The sequence below is a fragment of the Telopea speciosissima genome, chromosome 4 (genome assembly GCF_018873765.1).
Source record: "Telopea speciosissima isolate NSW1024214 ecotype Mountain lineage chromosome 4, Tspe_v1, whole genome shotgun sequence".
NCBI classification, from domain to species: domain Eukaryota; kingdom Viridiplantae; phylum Streptophyta; class Magnoliopsida; order Proteales; family Proteaceae; genus Telopea; species Telopea speciosissima.
The window spans coordinates 6,086,529-6,108,684 of NC_057919.1; the positions used below are offsets into that span (position 1 = coordinate 6,086,529).

Genomic DNA, 22,156 nt, shown 5'->3' on the forward strand with positions numbered 1-22,156 from the left:
TGATGTAAATGGATAGTTAAAAATCCATATTCATCCCATGTTTGTATACCTTTAGGGGAATCTGTATTTGAAAAATCAATTTTCACAAAAATTTTTAATCTTTTTGAACGCTAATTAGATACAAATATGGATATAGATACGGATACGATTAATGGTATATTCAATTTGAATTCGATCAATTTTCATCTCTACTTGCAATCAGATAAAGGTATGCATAAGGAGGACAGAGATCATATCACTTGTTGAAACCTAAACCTGAAACCATGAAGCCTCATGTAACCTAAAATCACTAAACCTCATTGACTCCGTTAATTGCTGGTAAAGGGAAGTGTAATTCAATAATTCATTTTCAAAAAGAAAAACAAGTTTTTATAACCATATGATTATATAATCTACCTAAAACTCTTATCGTTTTTGGTAATTTAGTATGTGTTGAAGTTACTTACATCAAAGTAATGATTACAAAGAGTTTCAGTTTCGAATTAATTTAATTCCACTTCCCTTCCTTTTTAGTTTTTGTTTTTTGCAACTAAGTGCTGGCATAGTGAACTTGGTTGTTAGAGGTGAACTCTTGTATAAAAGTGAACAAAGTAGATGAGAAGATTGTCGGTAAAATGCAGGCTTTTGAGAGGTCACGAGTTTCAACTCTCTTGTCTTTACCTTCGCTTTTGAGTAGTCACGAGTTTCAATTCTCTTGTCTTTACCTTATGCCCTTATGCCTTAAGGCACCTCCTTTTCCTCTTCTCACCCATTAGACACTTATAAATAAAGCAGAAAAAAAACACTAATGCGATGAATACACAATTAATATTCATTTGTCTACATGTTTTTTTGGGTGATAGTTTTCCTCCACCGTGAATAAAGAAAAGTACATCCATCTAAGGTCATAAATGTTTTGTACCTTATTATATGAAGTCGATAACATCCTTATTGTTCTGTAATGCCCTTTGCACACCATCTTAACCCCTCTCCCCTTGATTGTGGGTGAAAGTAAACCTCTTTTTTTTTTTAGATAAAAATTCTTAAAACAGTGTGGATGAATCACAAAGGGCCTTTTTTCTTTTTGATTTAGGGAGAAAGTTTCCCACATAACCAATGTATCATACGTAGGGGTGCAAGTTTGGTCCCGAGGGTAGGTCAGGGTTGGAAATTTTTTGCCCTGAGTTAGGGTTGGGTCGGATTAGGGTTAAGGCCTCGATTTAAGCTTGGCCCGGCCCGGCCCGGCCCGACCCTAATTTAAGTTATACTATAAAATATATATTGATATAATTTATACATTATAAACTTTAAATTTCACCCACATTTTTTTATATAATATATTATATATGATGATAATAAGTGTTATAATATATTTTATTATATTATTATTTTATGTAAAATTGATAATGTTCTTCCCGGTCCATTCTAGCCCATGCATTTCTTTTTCCCTCCCCATGATCAGGGTCAATCAGGGTCGACCCGGCCCGACCCTAAGGGCGGGCCAGGATTGGATTTTTTTGACCCTGAGTTAGGGTCGGGTCGGGCCTTGGCCCAGCTAAGGGGACTTAGGGTTGGGCTAGGGTTCTATAAAGCTCAGCCCAACCCAACCTTGTTACAGCCCATCTTACATAATATTTTTTAATAATCTTCTTTATCTTTTCTTGACCATGTGAGTTTTACGTGGATGATACCATTTCTTACATAACATCACCATTGATGTGGATTTCCCCATTCGGGCAACCCTATCCTGGTGTTTGTTGGGTTATTACTTTTGGCTATGTTTGGATACCACGAAAAGAAAAAAAGAGAAAAAAATAAAAATTAAAGAATTAAATTTAATGATAGAAATAAACCCATAAATCAATCATTGCATCATCAGGATTTTTGTTCCATTATATCTTTGTTATTCTTGGCAGCCAAACATAACCTTCAAGAATCGGATATGCAGGGATACTTCTACATGCCGCAGCTGATTTACTGATTCAGGGAACGATCCCATCATGCACATTAATTACTACCACGCCTTCGTAGTGGAAGAGCCTAAAAGTTAACGACACCTGCGGCTTCTGCTCAAAAGTTGACCTTTGGTCGTGTTGACGGAAAAAAAATAGCTACAAAATTTTATCTTATGACCAAAACACCCATATGATTAATTTAAATCTAAAACTTCCCTTGCCAGAAAGGCAGAAACATCTAAAGTCCAAAGTTATTTTACATGCCTTGGCACAACCGCGTAAGGGACATGAGTGGTACTTGTGTCATTTCACACGTCAAGAGAAATCTCCCGCCGTTTTAGTCTTCTTTGCCAAAATCTACCGTTAGTTTTCTGACTGATATCCCTGAGAAACCGGCGACAAAGATTTAAGACTAAAGAGAAGACCAGAAGACAAACAGAAGAGCTTTTTGTCGAGACAAGAACAAAGGCGTAGAAAGAAATCGCAGCATTTTATCTGTGAATCCAGAAATGAAAGCCAAGGGAAAAGGAGTCTGGCGCACCGGAACGAAGCTAGGGCTGCCGGCTGTCTTCCTCTCATGTATTGTTTTCTTCCTTGCTGGTCTCTTCGGTTCCATGCTACTCTCTCAGGTGATATATCTGCTTTTTTCGGTTCTTCATCGAATTTCTGGTTTTTTATTTTTCGATCTGGCTTACGCTGCTTTCTGATCGCTCATTTACAGAATATTTCTGGCGTACGGACGAGGCCGAGGTTACTACAATCAGTCGACAAGGAGACAGAGTACAATTCGATGCCGCATGGAGAGTCTGGAGAAACTTCGGTTGCTTCCATACCTTTTCAGGTGCTCGATCTCTTTCCTTGACGTTTGAGCTTCTTTTGCTGTTGCTTGTGCTTCAGCTTAATTACAACAGAACTCAATACAAACGATGCTTGCGTAGCATTGGTGAATCAGAAGTGACTTTCGCTTCGTGTGCTCCTTCCTTTTGGATTTGAGGTCGGATTGCGAAATCATAGGGTCTATTTTGTTGAACTTCTTTTCTTACAGGGTGGTGGGTGGGGGGTGGGGGGGGGGATGAACCAGTAGTGAATTCCATTGATGTTAGTGAATGCATTCTTGTGGTAGTTCAAATAAACCTGGAGTTAGCCATAGAAAAAGAAAATCATTCCATTTGATAGACTCTTTTATTTATAATAAGAGTTTGAAGCAGATTAACAGTGGTGTGAATTTGATATTTACTCTTAGTATGGAGTGGACATTGCTCCTATTGTTTGTGTTGTAAAGGACCCAATGAATTCTGAACTTCTCTCAAATTAAGCTTTTATTGTTTTATCCAATGGACAGTGAAGGTGACTATTGGATTTGACGTATTTTGTATTTGGATCTTTGGTTGAGGAGCGATGTGCTCATGAAACCAAGGAACTTTTGACGAGAAGCACTTGCAGTCTGGCAGCCTGCAACTGTGCTGTTGTTTGTTGGCTTCTCCTGATTCGATCTTTTTCTTGTTGATGTTTGGAATAAATTAGTCTTTTGGATAACCTTTTTTTCTTGTTGATGTTGAAATAAATTAGTCTTTTGGATAACCTTGGTCCTTCCCTTATCCTGTAGTGAGGAATGGCTATGTTGTGTGTTTCTATAATCTTCTACAGACCTTTCTGTGACCTGAAGAACTTAATGCCCTAATTCCCTATGCCCTATGATAGAGGTCTCTTGGTTGTCAAACACATATGAAGAAAACTTATTGAAGTATCTTTTCTGCATTACCTGTTTGACACAATGTGGTTATTCAATTATTGTGCTTTTTATGCTTCATAGCAATCTTATATCCAGTAATAATTAAGATAATGAAGACAGAGATTTTCTGTCGCCCTAATTTGTTAAAGAACTGAGGCTGGAGGAAAAAAAAATGGAGATGAAAATATTTGAAAACAGGTGTGGAGTGTAGGATTCGATAGGTAATAAATAGGAGCAAGGAGAGAAAAGGTAATGGTGATAACTTCTGGGGAAAGTATTTCCTATCATCTCATTCCATTTTTTCCTTTTTCTGTGGGTTGTCAGGTAGGGGTGTGGGAGGCCAGGGGAGATCAAATGGGTGGGCCAAGAGAGGAATTCAAACACCAATAGAAGAGAAAATTCAAAACCTTCTCTTCCCTTAGTGTTGCAGTTTTGTTTAGTGCTGATGATTTTCACCCACATCTTTCGTTTCCTTCCCTTCATTTCTTTCCTTTTCTAAACAATTTTCTTTCTTTTTAATAACTATTTGTGCCATCTGAAATTTTAAGTCCAGGTTTTAAGCTGGAAGCCTCGAGCATTATATTTTCCGAAATTTGCTACTGCAGAACAATGCCAAAGCATAATAAAAATGGCAAAGTCTAACCTTGAACCATCAACCTTGGCTTTGCGGGAAGGAGAAACTGTGGAGAATACTCAAGGGGTTAGGACAAGGTAACTTTATTGTCCATATTGGCATGCACATTTCCGGTAGTGTGGAATCTTTTCCTAAATAAATGGATGGGGTTACCCATTATCATTGCTTCAATAAAAGGCTATAACATGTGGGGGGTGGGGTGGGGGTGGTGAAGCAATATATAGTAGTTAATTTTAAGAATCTTTTGAATCATATAGTGGTAAAGGAATTCTATGGTATTCTTGATCGTGTAGGTTTGGCTCAATATCTAGGTAGTCAGCCTATTGTATTTCTTTCCCCTTGTGCACCCACCCCCTTTTTTCTCTCTTGTTGCTGCTGTTGTGACTCCCTTCATCTAGAACAATAATATTTAATGGTTATGTTTCAGTTTGCATGGAGTATCCTCATACTAAGATTCTTTTTCTTCCTTTGATTGTGTTCTCATGATAATGGTCAGTACTTGGCAAGAGTCATCTCTTTCTGTTTCCATGTAATTGCTTTGTCTTTCAGGCTCCATCCCTGCCTTTTCCCTTTTCTTTTGGTTGTTCTACATTTATTTTCTTAGAGTCACCTAGGTCCATTCTATGGAAGTCGTAAAGTTGAGTCTTAGTCACTGTTTCAAGTCATTTATCTGTGTGTGCAAGAAGTGAGAATGGCATTGATTCCTCACATTTGCATTTAATGTCTACAACCTCATCTAATTCATGTGGGATTCTGGATCTAAAATGTATAGAATGAAATAGCATTTCTTATTAATGAATGTTGCAAGCTCATGTTTTCAGATATTTAGACCTTTGTGTTTATCTCGTAAGTTGTTGCATATATTTCTTTCTTCCCCCTTATGTAAGGCAAGCAAATGATAGGAACACTGTTCCTTTTTTACCTCAGTCTTCCATAGGTTTGCAGGTTAATTGCTGTCATTTCAAAAACAATTATAGATGTTAACAGAAATGCTATTTATACTTGAAATTCATTTTCTAATGAGTTTTTGTTATTATTGGATTTTGTTATTTAAAAACTGGCAAGAAAGCTCAAATGCCATATCACTTTATTGCCTCTACTGTCAATAAATATGCTCTTTTACCCCGTATGCATTACATGTATTGTTGCTATTGTCCCTTTTTGATCAAGATTGTGTATCATATGCATTTAAATGAGGTCTAATAGCCCTTTCAACCTCTTGTTTCTGACAAAGGTGCCCACAGAATAGGGTGCATAGGACTGGAGATACATGATATGATGCATTATGTAGTAGAAACATAGGGGTTTCATTGCCAATTGTTTACCGGCAGAACTACAATGTAAGTGCCAGATGATATTCAGGTCACCAAAGATGATGTTCAGTTAATGGAATAGGTAGGGTTATAGCAAGAGGAGTATCTGATGGTATTATTGGTATGGGGGTTAGGGCAAGGTTATATTGGCCACTGGGTACACATTGAGCCATGGTATGCAAAGGAGAATCAGACAAGATTTGCTAATAGATAACTGAAAGTAGTGTAGTGTGGCAGTAGGCCTGCCGCCTGGTTGGTGGCAAAGTCGATCTCTGTGTGTGTGTGTCTGAGAGAGAGATCCCCCATCCATAAAAAAATAAAAAATACAGCCAAAAAAGGAAAGAAAGAAAAGCTACTCCTGAATATTTTGATTCATCCCCCCCCCCCCCCCCTAATAAAAATTAATCCTTTGGTTTCATCCTATGGAACAAAGCGGTGAACCCTCTATCCATCTCTCAAATCCCTAGATCTTAACCCAAATATTCAGAAAAGAGTATAAACCCTCCTGAATGATGAATCACTTCAGTTTCAACTTAAAAACAATAATCTAAAACTAACAACAACTCGGCCTTATCCAAACTAAATGGGGTCGGCTAACTTAAAAACAATAAAGAAAAGTAAAAATCTCATCTCTCAAATCCCTTCAATTTAACCTAGACAAGGGAAGGTCTCAGCCTTATGGTATTAAGTTTCTTTTCTTTATTTCAATATATTTTCTTTTGAGTGTGACAAAATCTAGAGTTTTGAGTTTGGGAGAGCAGAAATTACTTAATTAAGCAAACTTCCCTTCACAATCAATGTTGAGGTCACAGTTTCCTATGTTTTGACATTTGAAGTCTTCAGGTTCCGAAGCATGCATGCTATTGTAATTATTGATAAGATGGTGGCATTTATAACTTAATCCTTGTGTATATCATATGTTTGTCATAACGTGGTTGTGATGCAATATTGAAGAATTATCATTGCAGGAGGACCAAGAAGGCTGCTGCTTAGCGTGGCCCAGCCCAAGTTAAGGCTTGGTTGCACTTTATTTCTGGTTTTATGTTTTTTTTTAAATTATTTATTTATTATGTTTTAAGTTGTTTTAAGTTAGATCCGGTTGAACCGGTGGTTTTTTTGGTCCAATTTAAGTTAGATATTTATTTCATTGTCTTTAAGTGTTTTAAGTTGGGTCCACATCCTTTTTAAAGTCTATTTAGTTGGACTTTAAAAGGGATTAGTGAGTCGTAATAATAATCGGCTAGGGGTTTCCTAGCCAGGTTCAAACATTGCTTTAGTCGCTTTTATAAATTAGAAGCATGGGGGTCATTAGCCCATGATTTTGTTGCTGAAAAAAACTGAGTTTCTGCTCCTCTTGCATGAGAGTTTTTCCCTTGTGGAATCAAATTGTGATCCAGATACCACCTTGCGGCAGGAAGCCCAGGTGTCATTGTCATTGGTGTTATTATTTCCTTCGAGTAGGGTACTGTTCTCTTGTTTACTGATCTGCAATTCTGCCCACTGTTCCTGCAATATCTCAATCCTATTATCACTAGGGTTGTGGTTTTGGCTGAGTTCTTTAATGATGATTTCAATTCTGTTTACAGAATTCTTCAATTTTTTTTTTTTTTTGGTATACAGAATTCTTCAATTGAATTTATGTTCTATCATACTCTGTTTCCAATTTTTGGTTTCATTGAGTTCTTGACACAGTCCTACCTCAAGTAGGATTACCATTAAAGGCCTGAATCTGGAAAGCGATTTAACCTATTTGATGGTCTGTTTGATCTGAGATTCACAAAGCATACTGATGTTCTGATGTGTATATGAATCTGCCATCTTTTCTTTGATCTGAGTTCTCTATTGACAGATTTGACCTTGTCCTAGTAGTATTAGGAATCCTCAATAAAACCAGATCAAGCTGAACTTTTCAGCGACATTAGTACCCTTTAAAGAGGAATTCGATCAGACTTGTATCCTGATCCGACCATCTGATTCTATTGTATGTGTTTTCTCCCTAATCTGGTCGTTTGTCTCTCTGTTTTTTTTATTCTGTCTTGGTGCTGTTTTGACTCTTTAATTCAGTATTACATAAGGTTGTCTCTGCAAATATCAGTCGTCATGAAAAGTGATAATGCTTAAATTCATGAATATATTTGATATGTTATTGATGTTCTGGATTTTATGAATTTAGTCACGTTTGCTTATAGTGTTTTCTTTTTTTTGGGCCAACAGTTCAGGCACATTTATCAGTGCATCAGAAGACAAAACTGGAATCTTGGACATCATTGAACAGAAGATTGCTATGGTTACAATGATTCCAAGGAGCCATGGAGAGGTATGCTGTTAAAAGATAAAAGAAAAAAATATATATATATATTCTTATTAGTTTGTTGTTGGTTCCCCACCTCCTGGGGCCGGGGATAGGGGGGCAGAGCTGAAGTGCCTTGTGAGATGCAGACTGAGAAGACTAAAAAGACAACATTATATGTGTAGACAACCCCACCACAAACCTCTTGATGTCTTTGTGTTTCTTTCTACTTTCTGTGATGAGTAACAGGAAAATTTTATTTAAAAAACAAAGAGGCAGTGTTGTAAAATCTGGAGTTTTAAGCTCATATGAGGCAGATAGTTTTAATTTTTTGGGTTACACTTATATTATTCAATCTTAGATATATTAAAACTGCTGTAATCACATGAAGGGAGCTACATTTCTCAAAGCAAAGGTCATTTTTATTTATTCTTTTTTAAAATTTCTTGTTTTGTTTTAGTTTAGTTATCGTTTTCCCAGTTTGAAACTCACAGGGGTTAGATTCACAAGGATTACAACTACTAGAAATCCTAGGTAGTTTCAAAGGTTTCCTTGAAGCTTCTTCCTGTTTTCTAAGCCATACTGTCATACTCAATGCCAGTGATGATCTTATAATCTTATCTTTGAGATGATGCTACTTTGCCCCTATTGGCTTTCTGAAACTTAAGTTTTGAAAGAGACTTTAGAGAGGAAAACTTTTTTCCATGCCCATTTACTTGAGGAATTGAAAAGGATTTTCTTTTTCCCCTTGCACTTCAAAGTTTCTTCCAAGGACCCAATGGTGTATTCTGTTGAAGATCCATTTTTGAAGCTTTAACTTTTTTTTTTTTCCATCTCAAGTTGATGCCCATTTTTAGTCGAGCTATTTTCTAATCCCACTATGCCTTTCAGGATTAAGGGGCTGTGGGTTGTGAAAAAAAATACATATCAAATGCTTCAGCCAAAAGAACAAGCTCATTTCATGGATCAAATTTTCAGGTGTCTCAATATTTTCTAATTTCAAGAATGTGCCTCTTTAGGAAAACAGGTACAGTGCTATGTATGTCACCCTCTCACTATTTTGTGGAGTATGATGGAAGACAAGATTTGTTGTTGTTGTTGCTGCTGCTGTTAGGAAAATAGTTTTCTTGGTAGGTGGGTTATTTAGCTTTTACACAAGGGTCACCTACTTAATTTCATGAGGGTTGATGAGGGCATTCAAACCATTAGACAGATGGCCACCCTCGGGATTGTGGCATGTTAAATTTGGTACCTCACCTCAACCATCCCCTTGTATTAGCAGGTTGGAAACAAATTTTAAGTGATTGACTTTTCAACCATCTTCATAAGCATTACTGCAATGTCAAAGATTCCCATGGGCCTAGGGAAGATCTCTGTTGTTATTGATAACCTTTTTAGCAATAAATGTAATGCGGGACAGAAATCGAGAAGGGGATTGAAGGAGGGGGAGGGGAGAAATCACACAGAAGAAAGGGGAAGAAGGACCCGTGAGAAGAAGAAGAAAAGGGGGGGGGGTGTGCATACGCACAAACTCACTTTTTCTCAATTCATTCTTGCTTATCCTTATGATGGGGGGGGGGATTACATCTATTTATAAAACCCAAAAATAAAGACTGCTAATTACTTACTAAAACCAGACTAACTAAAATAGAAACCCATAAAACTCAAATTAGAAATTTCCCTATATGTCTAATGACTACCTCAAAATAAAAGATTACATAATAATTTCCCAAATAAAATAAACTTCCTAAAATCCTACTAGATCCAAACACTCAAATTGGATCCGGTTCAACTGGGTTTGGATTGGTCCAATGTAGTACACCAGTTGGGTCGGCCCGGTCCAAGATTGTCCTGTATAAACTCTCCTGATGTTGAAAAAAACTTGACCCCGAGTTTTAAAAAAGGAAAGAAACCAAATAATGCGGGACAGAAATCGTGAAGGGGATTGAAGGAGGTAGAAGAAGAAACCAGAGGGGGAGGGGAGAAATCACACAGAAGAAAGGGGTAGAAGGAGCCGTGAGAAGAAGAAGAAAAGGGGGGGGGGGGGTGTGTGCACACGCACAAACTCACTTTTTCTCAATTCATTCTTGCATATCCTTATGATGGGGGGGGGATTACATCTACTTATAAAACCCAAAAATAAAGACTACTAAAACCAGACTAACTAAAATAGAAACCCATAAAACTCAAATTGGAAATTTCCCTATATGTCTAATGACTACCTTAAAATAAAAGATTACATAATAATTTCCCAAATAAAATAAACTTCCTAAAATCCTACTAGATCCAAACACTCAAACTGGATCCGGTTCAACTGGGTTTGGGTTGGTCCAATGTAGTACACCAGTTGGGTTGGCCCGGTCCAAGATTGTCCTGCATCAAAATGCTTAAGTAACCTTTAACTTTTAACCTTATATAGTTACATGACTAAATCAAGATAGAGTTCTGTGCAAGTTGCTTCTTTTTAAAAACAGCAGTTACTGTTCCGGAATTGAAATAAATTTTTGGAATCCGTTACCGACCCTTACCTCTATATAAGGCGACTCTTTTCTTCAGAGAAAGCAGACCTTGCTCCGCCAGCTCTCGAGCTCCGCCTCTCTCGCCCCTCTCTGATCTTCTCTTTCTCTTCTATCTCCATTTCGATACCTTCTCTAAGGATCGACCCCCCTGCATGTTAAGGTCTTTTATGTAATTTCGTCCATAATTCAAAATTCCGAGGAATTGTTGGAGATGTTGTTTGTCTCGTAAGACAGAGGGAAAATCCTTGATTTTAATCAGGATGTGATCTTGGAGTTGGAGTCCATGATCAGTTAAGATGAGACCTAAAAATTCGATTTGAGTTTTCTCAAGTTCAATTTTCTTAGGGGAAAGGATTATTCCATGCTTGAGGAATAAATCGCCGATGATACGAAGGTGTTTCGTATGTTCATCCGGAGAAGAAGAGAAAACAAGAATGTCGTCTATATACGCCACACAAAAAGGGAGGTCACCAAAGATGGAATCAATCCATCGTTGAAAGATTTGAGGGGCAGTACATAATCCGAAGGGCATAACCGTCCATTGGTAATGGCGATTAAAAGGAGTGGAGAAAGTTGTGAGAGGTTTGGAGTCCTCAGTTAGCTTGATCTGCCAGAAGCCAGATTTTAAGTCAAATTTACTGTAAATCTTAGCCTGTTTGGCACGGTGGATAAGAACGTCTTTTCGAGGAATGAAATATCCGTCGAAGACAATGTACTGGTTTAAACGTTTGTAGTTTATAACCATACGAGCTTTGCCACATTTTATTTCCGCATGATTGCGAACCATAAAAGCTTCGCAAGAGTGGGGACTTGTTGAAGGTTCAATAAGTCAGAGTGCCAATAATTCGGAAATTTGTTTATCAAATTCTTCTATATCGGCTTTGATGTAGAGGATGGGTTTAACTCGAATGATCTTGTTTGGAGCATTGAGTTGGATAGAGCACCAACGAGGGCTCTTTTCCCACCAAAGAAGGGGTTCTTCACTGAAATTGGGGGTTAATAGGTCAAGAAGCCAATGTTGAAGAATGGCTGTTTTGACAGAAGTTGGCCAAATAACGGATTGAGTAATTTGCTGAATTACAGAGGAATTGATCCGTTTGGGAGTGAAGGCTGAATCATCACAGATAGATTTGTGTAAAGTCAGAAGAGGAAGAGAAAGTGCACCAGTGGGATGATGGATTTGCACAGAGGAGTGCAAGATGAAAGGTAAATACTTATGAAGAAAGTTATTACCGAGGATGAAATCACCATGCATATTTGGGAAACAAGTAATTTTGGGAATAAAAAATTCCTTGTTCTGGAAGAAAATAGGGACGTTATGAGCTCGGTATTCCAAGGTTGTTGTGGGACCAGAAACACCACTAATATAAGTAGGTTGTTCCATTTTTTCCCAGAGATAACCAGGGATAGCAGTGGTCTTACAGATGCATCCGGTAGCACCAGTATCCATAAGGATATTGAGGTCATATGGCTTGAATCCAGGGAAATCAAAGTGTCCTTTCACATATGTGTAATGTTTGGGATTTTGATTGGATTGAAAGAAAATATCGTCGTCTTGGGTGACATAACGATGAAAGATATTGATGACAGCAGTAGACTCTGTGTCATGGAAATCTTGAGCTAGAGGAGCTTTGAATGCTCTAGCAGAGGGAGGTATCCAATTTGGAGGAGGATTTGTTCCAGGGATATTGCGAGGAACATAAGAAGAAGAAGAAAATCGAGAAGAAGATCCAGATCCAGCGATAGAAGAGTTTGTTGAGGCGGTTCTAATTGAGGGAGAAGGACTTGAACCAGTAGAACGTCTTCTGAAGTAAAGGTTATTACCAGAAGCTTGAAGTTCAAAGGTAGGAGGAGGAGGAGCAGTGATATTCTGAGGGGTATCAAGAATATCGGATAGCATCCATTCCTTAGGAAGTTGGATATCTTGCCAATCGAGTAGACGAGGTTGGATCTCGTGTTCAAATGGTTTAGGTTCGAAAAGTTCAACGAACCGTTTATCCGGAAGGGGCAATAGTTTGGTTGAGGTAACGTTAGTTAACTCGTGCAAGCATTTCCAGCTTACAGCAAGGTTATGGCTGTCGGCCTTCATGCCAGTCCATTGGGTCTTAATTTTAAGAACCACTGAATCACAAAGGTTTGGATCCTGGACAGAGAGAAAGAAGTTGGGTCGCAGTTTGAACCAAACTGAACCGTGAATGAGGTTTGACTCGATTCCACCGATTAATGCATTAATTAGGTCAGCAAGGAATCTTTTGTCAAAGACGGCAATGACAACAGGAGTGCTGATGCCTTGGCGAAAGAGTGCCGTGAGTTCAATCTGAATGAGACCAATGTGAATATATCTCAAACGAGGGTGTTTGGCTACCAATCGTTGGATTTAAGCCTGATTAAACAAAGAGAGTTCAAGGGTTGCGTCATCAGTAGACTGAGCAGTGGTATTGCCACATGCTTGGTCAAAGAAACGCCTAGTCCAGAGGTTAAGCTTGGAAAGCTTGTACACCTCATCGTGCTTAATTGTTTTAAGCTTAGTGAAGAGATTAGGGTCAAAAGTGACATCTTCACGAAGGAGATTGTTGAGAGAAACCGAGGTACTTTCAAGTGAAGGTATCGGTTGGATTTCAATCGGAGTTGAGTCGGTTGTAGACTCGTTTTCCATAACACCACTGACTTCTTTCATCATGATGGTATACCTACCAACTGGTACCATCGGATAAACACTTTGTGGAAGACGCAGGTTGCCGGCCAGAAAAAGCCGTTTCGTACTGCTCTTACCGCCTTCTCCAAAGCTCTTGGCATCTTCTACGCCAAACAGCTTAGCCTTCAGTCTATTGTACTAGACTCGATTCGACAAACGGATTGGGACGATGTTACTTCCCCCGAGAAAGTACACAGCTTTCTTCGGATTGCAGATTGTATCGAAGACCATTTAAAAGATGCGCTCTTCCATAAAACATATAAAATCTGCCTTTATTTAAAAGCTAAAGAAATTCTACCCCGGGAAATATTTCCAATGATACAACGTCATTGCGAAGAAGAACAATACCAGCGCTATAAAAATTTCTTGTTGGAATTTCCCAAAAACATTTTAAGAACTGCTACCCACAACAGGTACAGACTAATTTTCTACCCTGGCTCCGAACCATGGAGTATTTCTGCTGTTGAATGGGGCCTAGTCGGACATCTTGTCTTCTCTAGTGACAATACCTCTGTCCTCGACCAACTTCCCATGATGATCCGAACGATGGTCTCTCACTCCGTCGCTCATTGGAGATTCTCTGGTGGCCTCCTCTTCACCATCTACAGCACCCTTGGTTGGCGTGAACGTGAACGCTTCTACCAGCCATATCAAATCTAGATCCTTGAGCCTGCTGTCTGCTACACAACTCAGGAACCAGCCCTCATTACAGATGAAGATGAAGCCCTTCGAGTGGCCAATCTTGCCGGTCTCCACGCCGAAGATCTGTACAAGCAGTCCCTCATGGCTTTGCGCAACGAAGCCTTACTGCTCACCTACCCTAACGGTTGCCCCCGCTACCGTTACATTGTCTCTGACGGAAGACGAATCTTCGTCACTCAATTCACTATGGATAATGAGATCCCTATTGAAGTTGCTACCGATACCTTCCAGCTTATCGACCAGCTCCAGACGTTCTCTCCTCTCTTGGACATCCCTGGCACTCTCCTTGCCGATGCCGCTGAAGCAGCCGAAACTTTGCATTTGTGTTAAATTATGTACATGTACACCAGAATACCATGGGGGTATTCTGGTCTTTTGGGTGTTTTATTTATTTTTTATTTATGTATTTATGAGCAAGGGTAGAAATGTAATTAGGGCTGTGACACTGTTCAAGGGAACAGTATCGTGAATAGTGTTTCCCCTTGTAATCTCTTTTATTATTATTATAAATAGAGAGCTTGACTGATCTCATTGATTATTCAAGCATTATTCCACAAACCTGTTTTGTTAACAATTTGTTTTGTGGATTTATCTGTGCTGTCCATCTGTTTGTTGACAAAAAATTTGAACTATGATTTGTCTGATTGGTGTGCAACCAAACCCTCCAATATGATTGGAAAGTTGATTAGTCTGTTTGGAGATTGGTGGGTTCCTGATTCTGGACCAGATAGTTTTGATCTGTTAGTTATATCTCCATGTTTATGCAAATCTGCCCTTCTGTTTAGACTTATTGGTACTAAGAAAACCAGAGACTTTTTTTTGGGTGAATAAAACTACATTACCAAAAGGGGAAAAGAGGAACAAGAGGCCCCTATAAAAGGGGAAGAAGAAAAAACAATACAAGGCAACCAAGCTAACAAAGCAAAACCCAATCCTTAGGGAGAGGAGGGCTGCAGAATGGAGAGAGGCAACCCCAGGACACAACAATATGTCTATTCCTTGGGGAATCAATACAATGAGAGGTGACCGAAGATAACTTGCTTCTGACATCAAAAGAGATGGAGTCCCTAATCTGCTGGAAGGATCTAGACCTGGAGGACCATTTCCTGAGGTTACACTTCACCCAAATATTGTTGAGGCAGCTCTGAAGGCAAACTTGTCCATCTAAACCAGAGACTTTACTTGCTCTCTGGATGATATTCATTTAGCTGACTTTTTGTATCTGGTTGACATTGGAGTGCTGGTTTTTATGAGGATTCTTTTGACGATGGAACAAAATTTTGTAGTTGTATAGCTTATATAGCCAGGTCCCAAATGATTAATATGTAAACTAAAGCCATACATAGCGTATCTCTGAATGTTCACAGATAGCTAATGGTTTCACAGGTTGCTAGTGGTAGGACAAAACTCTTCCATTTTCTCTTTGTTCTTCATTCGTTTTATGGAGTTATTTGTTTTTTACTTCGTTTTGAATTTGTTAATCTATTTCAGGGCAATTCTAAATTTGCCTGAGTAATGCGGGGATGTCACCATATTGCAGGCATTTAATATCCTACGGTACGAGATTGGGCAGAGGTATAATTCTCACTATGACGCATTCAACCCAGCTGAATATGGCCCACAAAAGAGCCAAAGGGTAATACTAAGCGAAAGAAAAGTCTAGATCTCCCTTTGGTTATTATTTTTTTGATTGCAAAGGAGATTTATTGTTCTCTACTACCACTTTATTTCTGCATAAAATACATGTGCCTTATTTGTTTCAACTTTCTCAAGGAATTGCATCAGTTAGTGATGATAACTAAGGCAGCTGGCATCTATATCTTGACAAACATCCTTGATTCTTCCACCAATTTCACAAATTGTTTTCTAATAGTTGTAGTAGATGCCATATTATAAAAACCAGAATTAGGTTATGCATACCATTTACCACTTGCCTGCCCTTGCTCTGCCCTCTCTCCTTTCCCCCCCTCTCCCCCCCACTCCCCCCCACCCCCCCAAAAAAAAAAAAAAAAAAAAAAAAAAAAGGGAAGCTAAGTAATCTATCAAAGATAAAAAGAAAGCAAAAAAGCTATGTAGGTTATCCGTATTCAAACTACAATTTATTTTGATAAATTATGAAGGAGATCCTAAAATTGGAAGATGGGATGTGAAATTTAAACTCACATATACTGACTCAGCTGAATTTTCCCATTTGGTCTTTGAAGGAGAACCAAGTCTACCTTTGTTGGACTGCACAATGTTTCTGTTCTTAGTTGTAATCTCTGCTCACCAGATTGGAAATGAAAGGAAGGACTCCATAAATATCTAATTAGTCATTTTATGCTTTTCATAACATCACCAAATATTCTTCTGCATTTCAATATGTTCTCTTAGAGCAGAAAACAGGGCCTGATTCTGCTGGCCAATCGGAGATTCAAGTCGGGATGTCATATCTTAGGATTTCAATTTTAAGTTATATGCAATGGATAAGGAAGGTTTGATTTGTATCAGTTGTTAGGAAATGGACATTCTAAAATGATCATAATGATTTTCGCTTTATCTTATAGAAGATTAGATAATTTTCTGTTATGGACATAGTGTCATGCTATTTTAGATTTATTAGATTATAGTTCTAATTTTTATTTTTCTCTAAATAAGAGTTTTACAAAAAGGGTGGGGTGGTCTAAAGTAACAGCTTCACTATGTTCGACAAGGCTAAAACACTCTTTTAATGTGTACATACTATCTTAAGTTCATTAGAGATGATAGTTCTAAATTTTATCTTTCTCTAACTAAGAGTTTTACAAAAAGGGTGGGATGGTCTACAGTAACAGCTTCACTATGTTTGACAAGTCTAAAACATGCTTTTTAGTTTTATAAGCTAAAAATATTTTTCTAAATAAATATGGGTTTTATAAATACAAATGGGAATGTGATACCCCTCAAAAACAGCTTCGGTGTACTTGCCAAGGCCAAAAAAGAACCCAAAAGCAGCGATAGAAACAGAAACTCAAACCAGACGGAACACTTTAGTCTCAATAGCATGGTTCAAAATCTCGCGGTATATCGCTGATATTTCGGTATATTTCAGATATCTCGACACTGCCAAGACGAGATGACCATAACTAATGAAAAAAGTCTAAATTTCGGTATATTTCATGAAATTTCGGTATATTACTTAAACAATGTGTATTTAATTATTTATACATCAGGGTCCGACCGTATACTATCAATCAATGGTGCAAACCCAAAACACTACTTTGAGTTTATTTTTTTACAATATGAACGTTTAAATGTGTTTATTTAGCTTAAATAAGGGTGTACATGAAGTATCAAGCCTTAATATGGCCAAAAACCCACCGAGAGGGACTGCCGAAATATGGCAGAAAAAATACCATCTTTCGGCGAAATTTCGGTAAATTTCGGATATTTCAGAAATCTCGACCTGCCCGAAATGGTGAGATGAGACAAGATCTTGAACTATGCTCAATAGCTTATAGCTATATTCCAATAAACTTAATGTTAGAAACCATGCAGCCTTTGAAGTCCTTTGCCACTTATAGGCCGAGAAAATTATAAGATCTTTCACCTTAGGCTCTGATACTTCAGCAGAATAATCAATGTTAGCTGCTGCATTCTCAATTAGCACAGCAGACTGCAAGTGAAACTTATCTTTTAAGTCAACTGGATATGACCCTCCTTTTCAGTGGGGCGAGAACCTCTTGTTGTACATTTGCTTCACCCCGATGATTTAAATTTGCTTCAACAAGAAGTTTGAGGTTTATGTTTATGTGGTATTGTTTTACATTATACTGAAATGGAAATTCTAAAGTAGATTTCAGTTTGTTTAGTAGTTGTCAGTGACACTATCTTATCTAGGATCAATTGGGTCATTGATGAAGGAAATAAACAGAAAAATAATGTTCAATGTTTTGGAAGTGGAAATGACCTGATCCTTCATCTTTGAAAAGCAACTATTTTTTTGCAAAATTTACTAATTGCCAAGAATATAATCCTCTGTGTGACTGAAGTATTCTCCCTCTGGATCCTTCAAAGACAAAAGTCTGATGCCTTTCCTCGGGAAAGAACTAAATTCAATTTATTCAAGCGGAAGAACATAAGTAGATACGCCAAGGGAGTATCACTGTAATTAGCAAGCTTTATAAGCTATATCATTTTCCTCCCTATGAATCACTGTTAATGTACACAACAATGGTTCTGGACAGAGGTTCAGACTGTTACTTTTGCAGGTTATTACTGGAGCAGTGATTTTCTAAAATGGTTGAGTTAGAGCTCGTGATACTTGAAAATCGAAACACCTTAAAAGGGTTTTACTTTGAATTGTTCTTTGAGCTAAATTTTGCTGGACTCTTATTTATTCATTTATTTTAAAATAAATAAAGTATGTTCCAAGCTTGTTTCTTGACCATATGGATTTCTCCTTATGCATTTCATGTTTCTGCTGTAAGAGTGTCTGTCATGTTGTGTCTAGTACCAAGATCAGATAAGTGTACAGAATGCTGCCTATCCATCCAAAAAGGGGTTTGCTAAGTTTACTGTTCTGTTTCAGTTATGTTTCTTTTCTTTTGCTTCCCCTTGCCTCTTTCTTTCTGTGAAATCTTTCTCATTATCCTTTGCCTTATCTCAATCAAATCCTCTCGTTATCAATCAGTATCAAGTTTTGACCTTTTTTTTTTTTTTACTGACATGTATCCAGCAAGAGCCTGTAATCATAATTCCTAACTCCAGTAATTTGTGCAGATGGCTTCCTTCTTGTTGTATCTCTCTGATGTTAAAGAAGGTGGGGAAACCATGTTTCCTTTTGAGGTAAGATAATGTTATTTTATGTTTTTTTTTTTTTATTCGTTTATCATTGTATGGTGATGGTGTGAAGTGGTTTTTCATCCTTTGGCCTTTTTCCATTATTAGTGTTAATATAGTCATCTTCTACTTGAACCTGCAGAATGGTTTAATGGACATCAATTATGACTACAAAAAGTGCATTGGATTGAAAGTGAAGCCATGCCAAGGGGATGGACTTCTATTTTATTCATTGTTTTCTAATGGTACCATTGATCCGGTAATTGTTCCTCTTATTTTACAGTCTTTCTTTCAGTGAAGGATCAATCTTAGCTCTACTTGGATAGGAGATACTCACTGGTACTTTGAGAGGTCTGCTTAATTATCTAATAAAAGGATTAGCTTCCAACTAAATAGGTGGTTAATAAGTTGGATTGGAGTAGAAAATCTGACAAATTTTTGGTGGAGGTTTGAATTTGATTGGTCATGAGAGTTGGATATTGCAGTTAGCAGTTTCAATCTCCAAGCAGGCTTTTAGTTTCTATATGTTATCTTGAATTTTTTAATCTTTTCCACCCATTAGGAAGCAGGGTGAAGAGCAAAAAAGCTGATTGATGGGGAGAAAGGACCTGCTTCCAAGCAGTAGTTGGTTCCTACATTTCATTAGAGTTGAAAACTTGAAACTCCCACAAATCTAGGTGAAGATTTGGACTTGATTGGTTGCAAGTCAGTTTGGTCTTCCAATATCCAAGTAAAGCCTCTAAGGTTTTGTGAGATCTCAAATTCTTTGGTATTCTCTCTCAGAGCACCTACTAGGAATTAGAGGGAGGAAACAAAATGGATGATTATAGGGATTAGCTTCCAACTGCCATAGGGGATCCCTTTGTTTCCTTAGAGCTGAAACTCCTACAAATTTAGGTGGAGGTTTGAACTCCAATCATGGAAGTTAGATATTTAAAGCTTGGACTTGCAATATCCAAGTAGAGCGTTACAGTTTTTACTAGGTGAGATCATGACTTGTTTGATATTTTCGCACCTATTGGGAAGTAGGGAGAATTGATAAACTAACAAACACAGTAAATGATAACCAAATGGTAAACCCTTGGCGGTTAAATCAGGTCTGGCATGTTTATGATGACAATATTTTGCTGCACTCATTATCTGGTGACTACAATAGGTAATTTGCACACTTCATTGGAGTTGAAATTTCACAAAGGTGGTGGCATGAACTATTGGTCATGGATGTTGCATATGGGAGTAGCTCTGATACATGATAAGCTATGACAAAGTCGTTTGAGGTGGCATGGTCATGTCCTAGTACAGAGGAATGATTTTATTCATATTGAAGGAACTAAAAGAGTTAGGGGCAGACTTAAAATGACCTTAGGATAAGTGGTGAGGAAAGACACACATAGCTTAGGCCTTATATTAAGTATGACCTCGAATAGAGCTGATTAGAGGGCAAGGATCCATGTAGTTGCCCCCCATTTAATTTTGACAAGGCCGAGTTGTTGTTGTACAAATTATTTGACACCTTAAGGGGTGTGAATGAGAAAATACCTCCAAGTAATTAGACAATTATTTCACAGGTTATCTGGGCAGCTATAACTTTATGGGAGAAGATTCTATAGTCTGCGGAGGAAAGAGATGAAAGGTCGAGATTCTTGGGAGGGGTGTTAGGCAGGGAGATTTTGGCAATTGATTGCTCCCTACCACTTATGGTCGGTAGAGCATAAAACTTTCTTCTTTTATGGATCTAAATTTCTGATATTTTTGATATTAGAGAATTCAGAGCTTTGGCCAAATACAGAAAAATCTTATGCATCTCCTGGTGATAGAAAGGGCTAACTCTATTCAATAATTTTGCTTTTTTTTTTCTTTTATATTTGGGGGGTCGGGTTGGGGTGTTGCTTATAGGCCTGTAGGGTATTGGAGTTTGAAATCCCTGGGGATAAAATGGAAGAACATGGGAACTTTTTCAATTTATTCAGCGAGTGAGCCTTGACTGAAGCTGCATTATTTAGTTGAGGACCTTGAGGTAATAGGCTGAAGGCCAATATTTAAAAGGAAAATACACAACATACATGGGAGATATTCCAACACCAACACCTTGTTATGCCACATGAACAGATGATTTGGTCATTCTAACAATTGGATAGATTGAGGAATTCCTGGGATATATTACATGTCATTTGGTGTTAAATCTCAATTGTATGGAAAGTGCCTCTTGTCGTGGTGGTGGCTGCTAGTGCAATAGAGCCCTGATCTAAGTCCAGGGAGAGATTGCATGTTCAACTCCCCCTTCCCCCCGCCAAACACTGCCACATGGTAAACAAAGTCAGTGTGGGAATGATTTCCCACACTCCTAGTGTAGGAAAATTTGCTCCTATTTTATATGACCTTAGTACGTGTTTATTTTGTAGTGGATTGTTCCCAATCTTGATAAGTCGCAATACCTTGTTGGATCTGATTACAAGACCATTAAGCGCTTAATGCCAGAGCATATTGATCAAGGGGAGAGGACAGGCCTTGGTGCAACAATAAGGTTGCCCCATTCTGACCAAGTGGTCACGGGTTCAAGTCTGGAAAAACCCTCTATGTGAATGGTAAGGCTGTGTACATTATGACCCTCCCTCGACCCCACAGTGGTGGGAGCCTTGTGCACTTGGTACACCCTTTTTATATTAATCAAGGGGAAGCAATCCATTGTGTGGTTGGTTTGGTCTGATGAGTGGAATACCATGGTTTATCTCATATTCTCAGAGAAGGAAATGAACTTCAGACCCCAGATGCAATAGTCCTGAACGGCACGCTTATGCTAGGTAGTTTCATAGGGTCTTAGCTGATTGTGCACTGTTGATTCTACCTTGTATTTTGTATGTTTTGTCTCTTACGGACCATTGATGTTTGTCTCTGCTTTCACTGTCTGCCATAGTAATGATTCTTTTTTGTTGGAGACTGATGTGGGGGTACCTGCAGGCATGTAGTTGGGTAATGGAAGTTAAAGCCATAGAGCGACTAGGAAAATCAATGCCATGACACCCCCCCCCTCCCCTCAAATTCTTCATCTCCTTGCTTGACTTTGTACAGACGTCAGGAAAAAAAATCTTGATTGTGTCCAAGCAATCACACTATAAAATTGTATATTTGTTTTTAATTTCCTAACCTTCAATATTGGGTGCACAATTCATGCAGACATCACTTCATGGGAGCTGTCCTGTAATTGAAGGAGAAAAATGGGTAGCAACAAAGTGGATCAGAGATCAACAGGAAGAATAGTTGAATATGGATTTGGTAGTCAGTTCTCTCTCTCTCTTCCCATTATGTATTTCGCTTCAACTTCTCCGATTATATATGAGATGTGCTGGTTAAAGGATTATTCTTCTAGTATCAAGTTCTAAAATCATCACCACCTTGTTACTCTTGGAGGGATCTATTGATTCTTCTCAGATGACAAGAATACGTGTGCAAACGAGATTTAAGAATGGAAAACTGGTATGCAAATGGACGCCAATAAGTGTTCTACCTGTTGCCCATCATACAAGTCTGCCTGCTTGA

The 22,156-nt window shown here is 38.2% G+C and overlaps 1 protein-coding gene across 2 annotated transcripts; it reads left to right on the plus strand.

Annotated features, from left to right (window-relative positions):
• Positions 1–2,331: 2,331 nt before the first annotated feature.
• On the plus strand, positions 2,332–22,065 carry LOC122657588 (probable prolyl 4-hydroxylase 9). Of its 2 annotated transcripts, none has more exons than XM_043852336.1 (8): positions 2,332–2,563; positions 2,656–2,775; positions 4,220–4,377; positions 7,828–7,930; positions 15,360–15,455; positions 18,560–18,625; positions 18,762–18,878; positions 21,771–22,065. In XM_043852336.1, the coding sequence occupies exons 1-8, from the start codon at positions 2,444–2,446 to the stop codon at positions 21,819–21,821; spliced, it is 831 nt and encodes a 276-aa protein (XP_043708271.1). In that variant the 5' UTR covers positions 2,332–2,443; the 3' UTR covers positions 21,822–22,065. The 2 variants fall into 2 exon arrangements, with proteins under 2 accessions (XP_043708271.1, XP_043708270.1); XM_043852335.1 differs by having other exon boundaries at positions 2,333–2,563; positions 21,794–22,065.
• The last annotated feature ends 91 nt before the right edge of the window (positions 22,066–22,156 follow it).